This window comes from Acytostelium subglobosum (assembly GCF_000787575.1).
Source record: "Acytostelium subglobosum LB1 DNA, scaffold: scaffold4, whole genome shotgun sequence".
Classification (NCBI taxonomy): Eukaryota; Evosea; class Eumycetozoa; order Acytosteliales; family Acytosteliaceae; genus Acytostelium; species Acytostelium subglobosum.
Window position 1 is genome coordinate 464,803 of NW_012236528.1, and position 13,849 is coordinate 478,651.

At 44.4% G+C, this 13,849-nt stretch overlaps 4 protein-coding genes across 4 annotated transcripts; 2 read left to right on the plus strand and 2 right to left on the minus strand.

The window, feature by feature from the left end:
- Positions 1–82: 82 nt before the first annotated feature.
- Positions 83–5,203, minus strand: SAMD00019534_023480 (hypothetical protein; the record flags this gene model as incomplete). Its single annotated transcript, XM_012901646.1, has 5 exons — positions 83–98; positions 191–446; positions 524–4,447; positions 4,534–4,815; positions 4,915–5,203. 5 exons carry the CDS (start codon positions 5,201–5,203, stop codon positions 83–85), a joined length of 4,767 nt encoding a protein of 1,588 aa, XP_012757100.1.
- Positions 5,204–5,228: 25 nt separating this feature from the next.
- Positions 5,229–5,840, plus strand: SAMD00019534_023490 (hypothetical protein; the record flags this gene model as incomplete). The annotated part of the gene is made up of 1 exon (XM_012901647.1): positions 5,229–5,840. The coding sequence occupies one exon, from the start codon at positions 5,229–5,231 to the stop codon at positions 5,838–5,840; it is 612 nt and encodes a 203-aa protein (XP_012757101.1).
- Positions 5,841–9,025: 3,185 nt separating this feature from the next.
- Positions 9,026–9,967, plus strand: SAMD00019534_023500 (hypothetical protein; the record flags this gene model as incomplete). The annotated part of the gene is made up of 3 exons (XM_012901648.1): positions 9,026–9,083; positions 9,191–9,872; positions 9,937–9,967. 3 exons carry the CDS (start codon positions 9,026–9,028, stop codon positions 9,965–9,967), a joined length of 771 nt encoding a protein of 256 aa, XP_012757102.1.
- An 812-nt stretch (positions 9,968–10,779) lies between these two features.
- On the minus strand, positions 10,780–12,476 carry SAMD00019534_023510 (hypothetical protein; the record flags this gene model as incomplete). Its single annotated transcript, XM_012901649.1, has 4 exons — positions 10,780–11,043; positions 11,132–11,217; positions 11,280–11,555; positions 11,618–12,476. Coding segments are annotated over 4 exons (1,485 nt in total), but the record flags the coding sequence as incomplete, so codon positions are not given.
- Between the last annotated feature and the right edge of the window lie 1,373 nt (positions 12,477–13,849).

The window sequence follows — 13,849 nt, forward strand, 5'->3', positions numbered from 1 at the left end:
TATGTATTCGCGGGGAGATAGACAATGTCTAGGGTGGGACTCATTTATTTGAAGGCTGGGGCAGGTAAGGGCAAGGGTATGGTTAGTTAGAATGAGCTCTGAGTGATATTGAGGTGTCTTTGTGTACTTACCACAATGAGCTCCAGTTTGAGATGGTGGAAGAGTGGTGCAGTATTTTCCATTCTCATACTTGTTATCAACTCTCTTTGGTGCTGGTGTCATTCCAGACTTGCTGGCGGTCACACAATATTCGCCTGGAAGTAGGTTATCAAACTTATAACCTCCACCTGAGTTACTATCGATAGTCTTGACGACTTCTCCGGTTGCCACGTTTGTCAACTCAAACTTGGCACCATTGACTGGCTTGTTAGTATCAAGCTTTCCATTGTTTGCACTGTCGTTCCATACGTATCCTTGGATAACGTAGGTCTTGGGCTTCATCAAACCTGTTTTAAAGAAAATTAATGAATGAGTTAGAGGGTTGTCTAGTCTTTAGTTCGCTAGCTGGACAGATTAAACTTACCCAAATGTAATGCAGTATTGGAGGGTGGGACAGTTACACAGAGGTCACCATTAGAGTCGAACTTGTTGTCTGCCTTCTTGCCCGCTGGGACCCAGGTGTTGCCTGGATATGATCCATGAAGGCAATAATCTCCTGCGGGAATATCTGGGAAGGAATAGGATCCTTGAGTGTTTTCAAGAGTCTTGATAACTCCTCCTTTCGAGTCACGCAATTCCATCGTTGCACCATTGACCACCTTCTTTGAGTCCAAAACTCCAGTCTGAGAACTGTCATCAAAGATGTATCCCTGCAGTTTGTACAACTCTGGTGGAGGGGTTGGTGCAGTAGTTGGTGGAGTTGTTGGTGGAGTAGTTGGTGGAGTAGTTGGTGGACTAGATGGTGGAGTAGTTGGTGGGGCCTTGGTTCCCTTGACCATTCCAAGGTGAGCTCCAGTGTTGCTGGGACCAACTGTGATGCAGAGCTTGTCATCCTCATACTTGTTATCCTTCTGCTTAACTCCTGAGGTCCATCCTTCCTTGGAAGCAACTACACAGTAATCACCGGCATCAAGTCCCTTGAATGAGTAGGCTCCATTGGCGGGGTCAATGCTTCTGATCTCATTGCCGGCGCTGTCCTGGAGGGACATCTTGACTCCGTTGAGCTTCTTGTTGGTGTCAAGGACACCTGATTTGGCTGAGTTGTCATCCCAAATGTATCCTTGGATTACAAACGTTGGTTTCTTGATCATACCAAAGTGGGCACCAGTCTGGCTTGGACCAACTGTCACACAGTATCTGCCCTTGTCGTTGAACTTGTTGTCGTTTCCTGGCTTTCCTGGAACGTATCCCTCTCCTGGATAATATCCGACGACACAGTAGTCACCGGCATCGAGGTTTGTAAAGGCATAACCTCCCTTGGTGTCAGTCTTGCGGCTAAGTAAGTTTCCAGTGCTGTCGTATAGCTCCATGGTGGCGCCGTTCAACTTCTTGTTGGTGTCCAGCTTGCCCTGGTTCTGGGCCGAGTCGTCCCAGATGTAGCCCTGAATCCTGAACGATGGTTTCTTGATCATTGCATAGTGAGCACCGGTCTGGCTTGGTCCAAGAGTTGTGCAGAACTTGCCCTTGTCAAACTTGTTGTCATTAGCCTTCTTGCCTGGCACGTAATCACCTGATGGGTATGATCCGTACACGCAATAGTATCCTGCTGGGAGACCCTTGAATGAGTAGCTACCCTGGGCATTGGTAGTGGTCCTAATCACAGTGCCATTCTCATCTTGAAGTTCCATAGATACACCGTTGAGTCTCTTGTTGGTGTCAAGCTTGCCCTGGTTCTGTGCAGTGTCATCCCATATATATCCCTGGATGGTGTAGGTTGGAGCCTTGTACATTCCAAGGTGTGCTCCGGTTTGGCTTGGACCAAGGGTGAAACAATATCTTCCATCCTTGTATCTGTTGTCATTCTGGGGTACGGTGGTGGTCCACTCGTCAGAGTTGGAGGTTGCTGAAGCATCGATGCAGTAGTCACCAGCCTTGAGTCCAGTGAAGGCATAGCCGCCATTGGCCGAGTTGATCACTCTGAGCTCATTGCCATCGGAATCGAACAACACCAACTTGGCGCCGTTGAACTTTTTGTTGGTGTCCAGCTTGCCTTGGTGTCCTGCCGAGTCGTCCCAGATGTAACCTTGGACTCGGAAGGTGGGTTCCTTGACCATTGCATAGTGGGCACCAGTGTTGCTTGGACCAACAGTAAAGCACTGCTTGCCATTCTCATACTTGTTATCGCCAGCAAACTTGCCTGGGATGTAGTCATCCCTGAATCCAACTATACAATATCTGCCCTCGGCAAGACCACTGAATGAGTAACTACCTTGAGCGTCGGAGATGCTCCTGATCACATTTCCATCGGTGTCCATCAATTGCATAGTGACGCCATTGAGCCTCTTTTCAGTGTCAAGCTTGCCCTGGTTCTGTGCAGTGTCGTCCCAGATGTAGCCCTGGATCCTGAATGATGGCTTCTTAACCATGGCAGCATGGAGACCGGTCTGGGATGGACCAACAGTCTTGCAAACACGTCCATTGGAGTCGAACTTGTTGTCATTGCCCTTGGTGCTGGGGGTGTAGACATCGTTGGTGTCGTATGTTACAACACAGTAGTCACCCTTTGGAAGTCCACGGAATGAGTAGCTGCCTTGTGCGTTCTCGATGGTTCTAATCCTTGTGCCATTGGAGTCGTACAACTCAAGATTCATGCCATTGAGGGCCTTGTTGGTGTCCAGAGTACCTTGGTTCTGTGCAGTGTCGTCCCAGATGTAGCCCTGTAGTGTGAATGATGGCTCTTTGACCATTGCAGCATGGAGGCCGGTCTGAGATGGACCCACCGTCTTGCAGACGCGTCCATTGGAGTCGAACTTGTTGTCATTGCCCTTGGTGCTTGGTGAGTAGATGTCCTTAGGGTCGTAGATTACGACGCAGTAGTCACCCTCTGGTAGACCTCTAAATGAGTATGAGCCTTGGGCATTCTCGATAGTTCTGATAATAGTGCCATTGGCATCATATAGCTCCAAATTCATGCCATTGAGGGTCTTCTTGGTGTCCAGAGTACCTTGGTTCTGAGCGGTGTCGTCCCAGATGTAGCCCTGTAGTCTGAATGTTGGCTTCTTAACCATGGCGGCGTGAAGTCCCGTGTCATTTGGACCCACCTTTCTGCAAACGCGACCGTTCACATACTTGTTGTCCTTCGACTTTGTGCTTGGTGAGTAGGTGTCCTCTGGGTCGTAGATGACCACACAGTAGTCACCCTTTGGAAGTCCACCGAAGGAGTAGCTGCCTTGTGCGTTCTCGATCGACCTAATGCGAGTGTTGTTGGCGTCGTACAACTCAAGATTCATTCCATTGAGGGCCTTGTTGGTGTCAAGAGTACCTTGGTTCTGAGCGGTGTCGTCCCAGATGTAGCCCTGCAGTCTGAATGAGGGCTCCTTGACCATGGCAACATGAAGGCCGGTCTGGGATGGACCAACAGTCTTGCAAACTCGTCCATTTACGAACTTGTTATCATTGCCCTTGGTGCTTGGTGAGTAGATGTCCTTGGGGTCGTAGGCTACGACGCAGTAGTCACCCTTTGGAAGTCCACGGAATGAGTAGCTGCCTTGTGCGTTCTCGATCGTTCTTATCCTTGTGCCATTGGCATCGTAGAGCTCCATTGTCATGCCGTTCAAACGTTTGTTGGTGTCAAGAGTACCTTGGTTCTGTGCAGTGTCGTCCCAGATGTAGCCCTGTAGTGTGAATGATGGCTCCTTGACCATTGCAACGTGGAGTCCGGTATCACTTGGACCAACTTTCCTGCAGACACGTCCATTCACGAACTTGTTGTCATTACCCTTGGTGCTTGGGGAGTAAGTGTCCTTGGGGTCGTAGGCAACGACGCAGTAGTCACCGGCATCGAGTCCTGGGAATGAGTAGGAACCCTGGGCATTGGGGATGGTCCTGATCAATGTGCCATTGGCGTCGTAGAGCTCCATGGTCATTCCGTTCAACTTCTTATTGGTGTCAAGCTTGCCTTGGTTCAAAGCGGTGTCGTCCCAGATGTAACCTTGGAGTTTGAAAGATGGCTTCTTCAACAGGGCATAGTGGAGGTTGGTTTTGGATGGTCCAATATCCACACAGACACGACCGTTGTGGAATTTGTTGTCAACTTGTTTGGGACCTGGAACGTAGGTGTCGCCAGGGTGGTATCCAACGACACAGTAGTGACCGGCCTCCAGCTTCTTGAAAGCGTAGCCTCCATTGGTGGAGTTCATAGTTCTAACCAATGTGCCATTGGTATCGTACAACTCCATGGTGACACCATCAAGCAACTTTGATGTGTCAAGGTTACCCTTGTTTTGAGCGGTATCATCCCAAGTGTAACCCTGGATGTCGAACAAGGGATTGGGGTTGGAGACCAAACCTAGAAACATTGTGTTCAAATGTACATTGAGTAAGTATGAATACTAACACATATCAGCCACTCATTCAATCAATCGATGAACTTACCAAAGTGGGCATTTGTCAGACTTGGACCAACAGTGACGCAGTACTTTCCATTGTTAAACTTGTTGTCTTGCATGTGTGGACCTGGGAGGTAGGAGGCATCTGGAGCTTTGCCGACGATACAGTACTTTCCCTCGGTAAGACCATTGAAAAGATAGGTACGGTTGGCATTGTCTAAGGTCTTCAGGACATTTCCATGCTCATCTTGGAGCTCCATGATGGCGCCGTTGAACAACTTGGATGTGTCAAGCTTTCCATTTTTGTTGACGTCTTCAAAGATGTAACCTATATAATAAAGTTGAGGGAGTATGAGTAAATATTATGGTCAGAGTTTGATTAAGCGACCGAGTAATGGAGTATTAAGGTGATTGTGATTAGTCATACCTTGGATGTAGTAGGTGTTGTTCTTAATCAGACCAAGGTCAATGTTGGATTGGCTCTGATTAAGATGGGTACATGTCTTGTAGTTGCTTAGGAATTGATTGTCACCAGAGTGTGGTCCAATCTTGTAGGATGAGTCAGGATGTTCGGCAGTGATACAGTAGTCACCCTTGGGCAAGTTCTTGAAATTATAGCTTCCATCACTGGATACTACTGTCTCCAATACTTTGCCATTGGAATCTAGCAAGGTCATTTTGGTCTTGAGCAACTTCTTGCTTGGGTCGAACTTCATGGAAGAAGAGTTGGTGGCATCCCAGATGTTTCCGCTCAAGGTCAAGACACCAGGCGTAGGGGTAACACTGGTAGTGGTAGCAACCGTGGAGGCTGTTGTCGTGGTAGTTGGAACGGCCGTGGTTGAAGCAGATGTTGTCACTGTGGTCGTGGCAGGGGTAGGAGTTGGTTTTCCAGTAGTTGTGACGGTTGTAGTGGCAGTTATGGTGCTGGTTGGAGTGGCAGTGGTAGATGCTGTCGTGGAAACAGTTGTCGTTGCTGGAGTAGGGGTAGGCACACCAGTGGTGGTAACTGTTGTCGTGGCAGTGATGGTGCTAGTAGGAGTGGCAGTGGTAGATGCGCTAGTGGAAACAGTTGTCGTAGGTGTACTTGTCGTGGACGTAGTGGGCCTGACAGTTGTCGAAGTGGTTGTGACAGGTGGTCTACTAGTGGTGCTGACAGTCGTGGTGGCAGTAATGGTACTGGTAGGCGAGACTGTAGTTGAAGCAGTAGTGGACATGGTAGTTGTTACGACCGGTGGAATTGCAGTAGTGCTCACAGTGGTGGTGACAGTAGTAGTGGCTGTGATGGATGAAATTGGCCCGGTGGTTGTTGCCGTTGTCGTTACCGTAGTAGACACTATTGAAGAAGATACTTGAGCAATGGTGCTAGCGACAGTACTGGCTACCGAGGATGCTGTGGACACCGTGGTAGTGGCAACAGTTGACACGGTGGTCATTGAGGTGGTGGTAACGGTGGCTCCAGTGCTTATGGAGACACATGTAGGTTGGCCATTGATCACTTGACAAGTTGTGTACTGCTGGCATTTCTTAAAGAAACACTTGTCAAAACAAGTGGGTGGCAATCCAAGATGTTGTCCACAACAAAGTTGGGTGTCTGGACAAACACGTGGTCCACATTGTTCTAATAATATTGAAATTGAAAAAAAAACTTATGTTAATAATTATATTTTTAATTTATACTTTGGACAAACAAATACATACCTAACGAGGAAATCTCCAAACAAAAACAACTTAAAATAAGTAAGAGTATTACTTGTACATGAATACTCCCCATTTTTGTTGTTGTTGTATTATTATTATTTGTAGGTGTTGTGGTTGTTGTAAATGAATTGAATATTTGTTGTTTCTAGCATGTATATATCATGATTACTTTTCTACTACGTTGTTAACAGTATGAGAAGAATACTTCCAAATTCTTACATAGATGAATCCTACTCGTAGGTAACCCCCCCATTTTCTCATATGATAGCTCTTCTTCTTTATTAAACCCAAAACTGATAATACATATGAAATGTGTGGCCCTTCATCTCTACTATGTTCACACTGTTCATTCATCTTATTAACAGAGTTACCATACAGTGGAGCCACTGTTTACAAAATAAAATGATGAGGAATTCAGTTCAGTGTCAGTGAGGTTTATTGAGTTCCATCTCGACCACCATCTGTGAGCCAAATTGATTGAAAGGTGTTGATGATGTAGATTACAACAATCATATTTGAACACCCACTCAATTCAATGTGGAATGTTACCACACTTCTTAAATGATCAATACAGCTGGAGGAGTATATGAATGTTGATAACCATTATATCGATTACCTAGATATGTTTGATGTGTAGAAGAAACAAGATACCTGTGGTTGATGATAATCTTACCAATGTATGATAGATCAAGTTTGCCAATGAACTATTGCTGGTCAAGTTCTCGAGCAGGATGTTGGTGAACATCGTATAACAGCCAGCCAATCCAAGATTCTTGGAAAGGATTATACAATACTCCAACAACAATACTACAAGGATTTGGATGATGACTCGTCCAGGCTCTTGGTGGCGATGGTGATGCTATACTTTGGCGAGACGACAATCGATCCAAACTTCTCTTTATTGATAAGTCATCACAAGGAGATTCTGACACTTGTGGATCATCATTTAAATGGTGGCGGATAGTAGTGGCAGTTGGATGTGGAGTGGAGGAGGAGTAGGAAGGAATGATCATTGAACATTATGTGGAGGCCGTTGGACCAACATTCCTCAAAGTATGTCGTTGTCTTTGAATGATTGAATGATCGAGGGATCGAGTGGAAACTGGAACATTTTAGTTGGTGATCACTTTTTCAAAAATACTCAACACTACTTTGTTTTGCACCCACCACAACCTTTTGCAAATAATGCATTATTTTTTTGATCAAACTTCCAACGGTCACGAGTTGTGGGAGGCAAAAACATGAAAAATAAAGAATTGTTTTGGTTTTTTCAAATATCTTAAAGAAAATTGAGGCGCTGTGATAGCGACCTTGGTTGCCTGTCTCTATCCGTCACAACATACATGTTGTTTTGGCTTGTGTTATAATTAATTCTATGTTAGTTAGGTTGTGTTTGTTTGTTGTTGCGAAAGATAGATAGAGAGAGATAGATAGATAAAGGAAGTTGTATCACTAAGACAATATCATTATACGCGAGAGACAGTGTTTTTTAAAACGACAGGACATATATATATTATTAATACCTGTATTAGTACAATAACAACTTATATTATTATATATATATTATAACATTACAAACAAACGGACTTGGACCAGTTGGATCAGATCAAGGACATAGACATCACTTGAATCAATCAATCAATCAATTCACATAAAAGGTATTGTCGACAACAATTAATTAATCAACATATAATATTGTGTCGTGGACAGGATGGATGGATAGGATAGGATAGGATAGAATATGACAGGTCCAAAAGATGTCAGAATGGACCATTCGGTTGCCGATGGACATCACCATCGTAATCCTTTCAATCAATCACATCATGAACAGCCATCAATCATTCGCCCATAACAGATCTTATCAATAGATAGCACTTTCATTCATTCATTCACTCATTCAATCAGTAGTAGTAGCAGCAGTGTAAAGATCAAGATTGCACAGTAGCAACGATATATATCACTAGTTTGTGTGGTTATATAATTTTATAATGATTGTCAGTTATAACTACTTATATTTATATTATACACACACACACACACACACACACACACACTGTGATTGATTATCTGTATCTTTTATATGTGTGTGTGTGAATTGGAGTTGGTCACTCCCACTCATCCATCAATCACTCCCCACACTCACACACATGATCAAAACACATACACAACAGATGGACCATCATCTTAAAACACAACTACCGCTGGTACTCCATTCCCCAATACCAAGCCTGCATTGCACATCACCATCGTACGAGTATACATACACACTCGCCCGTGTCTATCTCTTGTGATTATGCCTATGTGTGATCACGCATAGTATAAATGTATATATGGCTCTGGCTGGATTGATGGCGGTCCATCAGCCAACCAACCGACCTCTCCATCAACCGCGCATTTGTGGCAGGCACAGACCTACACTGCTTCATCATTCAAATTCATGTCTGTCTGTCTTTCCATTCAATTCTTGTGCTTGTGCTGTTGTTGCTGCTGCTGCTGCTGTTTTTGTTGCTGTTGTTGATTGTTTGATCGTGGTCGTTATAACGGACATACATCCAAGATAGATAAGGAGGTTGCATTGCTTTATTATTCATTGTTATTGTTGGAAACTAACTCATTTACATTTGTAAATATATATATAATTATAAACTTTAGAAAGGACAACTATTTAGCATATTTCCAGTTAGCTAGTAATCAGTCAATCGATCAACCTGACATTACTACTAGACTCCGGTGTCATCATTCTCCAGTAACATCCACCCCAATCCAATCCAGATTCTGTACTTTATTTATTTGTATCATACTCGATCGATCAATCAATCATCAATACATACATACATACAATGTCATCACCAATCACTCAAGTCCACAACCCATCGGATAATTACTCAAAGTCCAAAAGTAAGTTTGAATTTCCCGCAATTGGGCTGGGATGGTCCCTGGACCTGGCCCCTCCTCGCCCCAAACTCACACAAACACTCACACTCTTACTTAATTCCAAATCACAGACAGCAATGGGAAATCAAAGAGGAAGAAGCTGTTCAAGACACTGTTCTGTTGTTTCAGCGAACAGAACAACAACACCAACCACAATAACAATAGAGTGACAACTTCCAAGCAGGAGCTGACGAATGTACAATCATCCGACACATTGATGAAGCCAATGGCACCAAATCACGTAGGAAAGAAGACACTGGTGCTCGATCTAGACGAGACGCTGGTGCACTCTAGCTTCAAGCCAGTGGCCAACGCCGACTTTATCGTGCCGGTCGAGATCGAGGGCCAGATGCACCAGGTCTACGTCCTGAAGCGTCCTGCCGTCGACCACTTCCTGCAGGCCATCTCGCAGAAGTTTGAGATCGTCGTCTTTACAGCCAGTCTGGCCAAGTACGCCGACCCCGTGCTCGACCTGCTGGACCCCAACCGCGTCGTCCACTACAGACTGTTCCGCGAGGCTTGCAACCACCACAAGGGCAACTTTGTCAAGGATCTGTCGCGTCTGGGCCGCGACCTCAAGTCCACCATCATCATTGACAACTCGCCCACCTCCTACCTATTCCATCCAGAAAACGCCATCCCCATCGAAAGCTGGTTCGACAGCGACTCTGACCGCCAACTGATGGAGGTGCTGCCCCTGTTAGATAGTTTAACAAAGGTCGACGATGTCCGAACATGTTTAGATCAGAATAAGTATGTTGCTGCTTGCTAATCTCGACTTGTCATGCATGGTAACTAACATACCTCCCTCCTCTAGGAATTGGAACGCTGGTGCAAGGTCACGATAAATGTTGCGACAACATGGTCCAAGTTATAACAACCTTTAGTAATATACTTTAGAGATTTCTATTATATTTATACAGTACAAGTACACTCCTCCCTCCCCTCCTCACATTATAACATACAAACAAACTCAATTGGTTGTTGTTGTTTAATTACAACAGCACAGCGCAGCACACGCAGCAGTACCAGCCAGCCCATCACTAACACTGGCGGTAGCGTCAACAGCACAGCAGCAGCAGCAACAGCAGCACCATCCATCTCAAACAAGTGACACACCACTACGCACAAAATGGGATGTCTAGTCTGTCCAGCCAGCCAGCAATCCATCCATCCACCACTCATCACCTCATCACCAGTGTTTTTTCCCCATTCTTAGCCACCATCCATCCATCAATCGATCCTTCGTTATCCTCCCCACACATACCCGCCACACGCTACATCCCATCCGGGGGAGTTGTCGACAACTCTGACTGTCTTTCTCGACAACTCGCACCCCATCATCACTCCAGTCGCTGGTTGTATTCGCTGAAATAAACAACATATCCATTATCCGCAACCCGCCTTCTCTTCTCTACTCTTCTCTCTGTGTCGCAACCGTCGTCCAATCACTTGTTTAAATAAGTGAGCGGCGGCAATGTTGGCTGTCATCGGTAACTTATAAATATGTGCTCTAGCAATCCCCATTCGATTGGATGGATGTAAGTACCACCATTACCAACAAACTCGTTTACTAACAAACCAACTAACATTATCCAGGAAGAATAGAAACATGGAGTGTGAGGGGAAGTGATGGCTACGTACTCCAATTGAGCATTAGTGGCCTTTTCCGCAGGTATTTAATACGTAGTTGCTCTTCATTCTCACCAGGGTCGATTGGTATAATGATCGATTCAACATGGTAGGGCACTGGTGGTTTGTCTGTATCAAACGTCATCTTATATACGCCTTTGTTCACCTCTTCCTCATCCTCCTCATCACGCAATCGATTGAGTTTGACCTGCTTTCGCAATCGCTTGTATGACTTGGTGCCCTTCCAATAGAAGAAGTATTCGATTGTCTCTTGAAGTGTCTTGGTCCCCAGCTGGAAATCAATGAATGAATGGATGGGAGTGTCAGTGCGCTGCTGCGAATGTGCTGTTGCCAAGGTAGGCATAGTTAGGATAGAGTACCAGTGATTGTATCTTTGGTAAGTTTGGCCTCTGGTATATCTTATAATAGTATTGGAACTCTGCCTTCTCCTTGGTTGTCCATGTAGCTGGATTGGGTGCTTTGTCAGTCAATCACAATCAATCAATCAGTCAGTCAGTCAATCGTTACCTTGGATATGATCGTGGAGACATGGTGTTGTCGTTGTGAATGTGGAGTAGTCGATGGATTTCAGTGCATCATCAACAGAGTAGTTGTAGTCGCGAAGAATGCCAAGATAGACGTCGTCGGTGATGTGGTCCACGTTGATGGTGACAGCAATGCCCATTGATTCCAGCGTGGATTGAATGCGTTTGAAACACTGTCGTGCGCTATTAATGTATTTATCGACCGTCTTTGGACTCAAGACGAACGGATCGAACAGTTGTTCAAATATCTCTGAGTCGTCTGGATGCATGGTATCGGTTAGTTAGATACTGGCATGGTATGATGACGATGATGATACCTACATGAAGTATGTACAGTGGGGTTGAATTCGCCTTTATATCGAGGCACTTCTGCCTTTGCCTCTTCGTAGTATTGCTCGTCACTCATAGCGTTGTGGTCGTCATCATCGTCTTTGTTGTTGTTGTCGCCCATGTTGGTATCTATGTATATATTGTTGTTGTTGGTGTTGTTGGTGTAGTTGGTGTAAGTGTTGTTGTTGTTGTGATGGATTGTATTTCTTTGAGGCGGAAGAATTGGAGGAGGAGGACCAGGAGGAGTAGCAACTTTCTTTGTTGTTGTTGGAGGTGTAGCCAAGGTGTTATCGCCTTTCTTTATACTATTGTTCTTGTTCTTGCCATTGCTAATGGTTTTGTTTTTGCTACTGTTACTGCTACTGCTTCTGGTGCTGATGCCACTGCCCTTGATGCTACTGACGCCGTTGTTGTTCACAGCTCCATTGTTGTCGATATTGCGGAAGCTTGCTTGACGCACATCAGACTCCAGACTCTTGAACACTTTTGAAAGGGATGGAGATGGAGTGGCGTCTGGCAACTGGGTGAGGGGATTGGTTTTGTTCCTTCGAAGTACCCTTCGCAAGTCGACGTTGCCATTGTTTGGAGTGGACTTGCCATTCTGCTCAACTTTGATGTTGTTCTTGTTGTTGTTGTTGTTGTTTTGCTTCTCCATGCTCTTGTTTGGCGTTGTCATTGGAGTTGTGTTGTTGAATGAGTGGTGGTCGTCGTCGTCATAGTCCTTCAATACTATGACAGGGTCATAGTCTATGTTGCCATTGATCATGGTATTGCAATTACCATTGATATTGCCATTGTCTGTGTCATTGTCGTTGCCATTCACAACAACCGTTGGGAGAGTATCCATCATGTCGTCTTCGTCGTCTTCTTCATTCTCTTCTTCTTCTTCCTCTTCTACTACCCCTTCTTCTACTTCTTCATTTTCCCTGATGGGAACTACCCTGACATTGCTTCTGGTTGGTGTAGACTTTGGTGATTCTGATAGAGCAGAGTGATATGAATCTGATGAGCTTGAATCCTCGTTGACTTGGTCATCATCTTCGCTTTCGACTACATCATCTTCACTCTCCTCACTCTCTATATATCCTTTTGTGATGATTTTGCCTGGAGAGAACCTGCCATATCTTGTATAAGTGTTGGCCATGATCTTGCCCCTTCTGACCCGCCTGCCTACTTGCCTGCCTGACATGACGTATGCAACTGTCTAGTAGGTAGTGATGACTGTTAATGTTGTCGGCTGTACCTTGTTGTTGTTATTGACAACAAAAGTGTTGAGATGAATAATTATTCGTCTGATCTTTGTGTTTGGCTTGAAAAACACTCAGTCTTTGACTTGGACCAACCAGCCTAATGTTATCCAATACTAGTATGTAAAGTTATGTTTGGTCTAGTCCAACCAGCTAACCATCCAGCCAAACAAACAAAGAAACAAACTCACACTGTGAGCGAACAGGTCAACAAACATACACATACCAGTTTAGTATAGTAAAGCCAAGCCCATCATTGATCATTGGTAATTTTATTTACAAATTCAATCATTTGATTGATTGACCTAATGTAGTATTAATTAAGGTCGACCATAATGAAAGTTATTATCTTTAGTTTAAACAACACACAATCATTTTCATTCAAAGTCTTCAACACCTCTTGGATGTTAGATTATTAGATTGATTGATTGATTGACTATTGTTAGAACTGGAAGGGTTGCGGTTGTTGGGAGTTTTGACAGGCCAGACGCGATCTTTATCGTAAAAATTTTGTGTTGCAAAAAACAAACACACAAATATTCAAAACTGTTGTTGTTGTCATCTCTGTTGATGTGTATGTGTGTGTGTCTGTTTGTGCGTTGGCACCTGCTTTGTTTGTGACACCTTGACAATCTCCCTCTTCTTCTTCTCTATCTTGTTGGACAATAGACTTGTGAATTTCCAGAAACTGAGGACCTTGTCCCCTCACTCATTCATTCACCTCACATCACAATACTTTATACATTTGTTAATTATATATCTTAAATCTTTTATCTATTCATTCATTCACTTTCATTCATTTAATAATCACACGCAAATACGCACCATTCCATACACGTACATTAATCAACTCAACTATTATAGCATTACAAAGACAGACAAACAAACAGAGTTGTAGGCAGTAGTAGTAGTAGTAGCAAGTAGTAATAGGTTCTCTCGAGTCTGACACACATACACAACAAACAGTCACTTCACC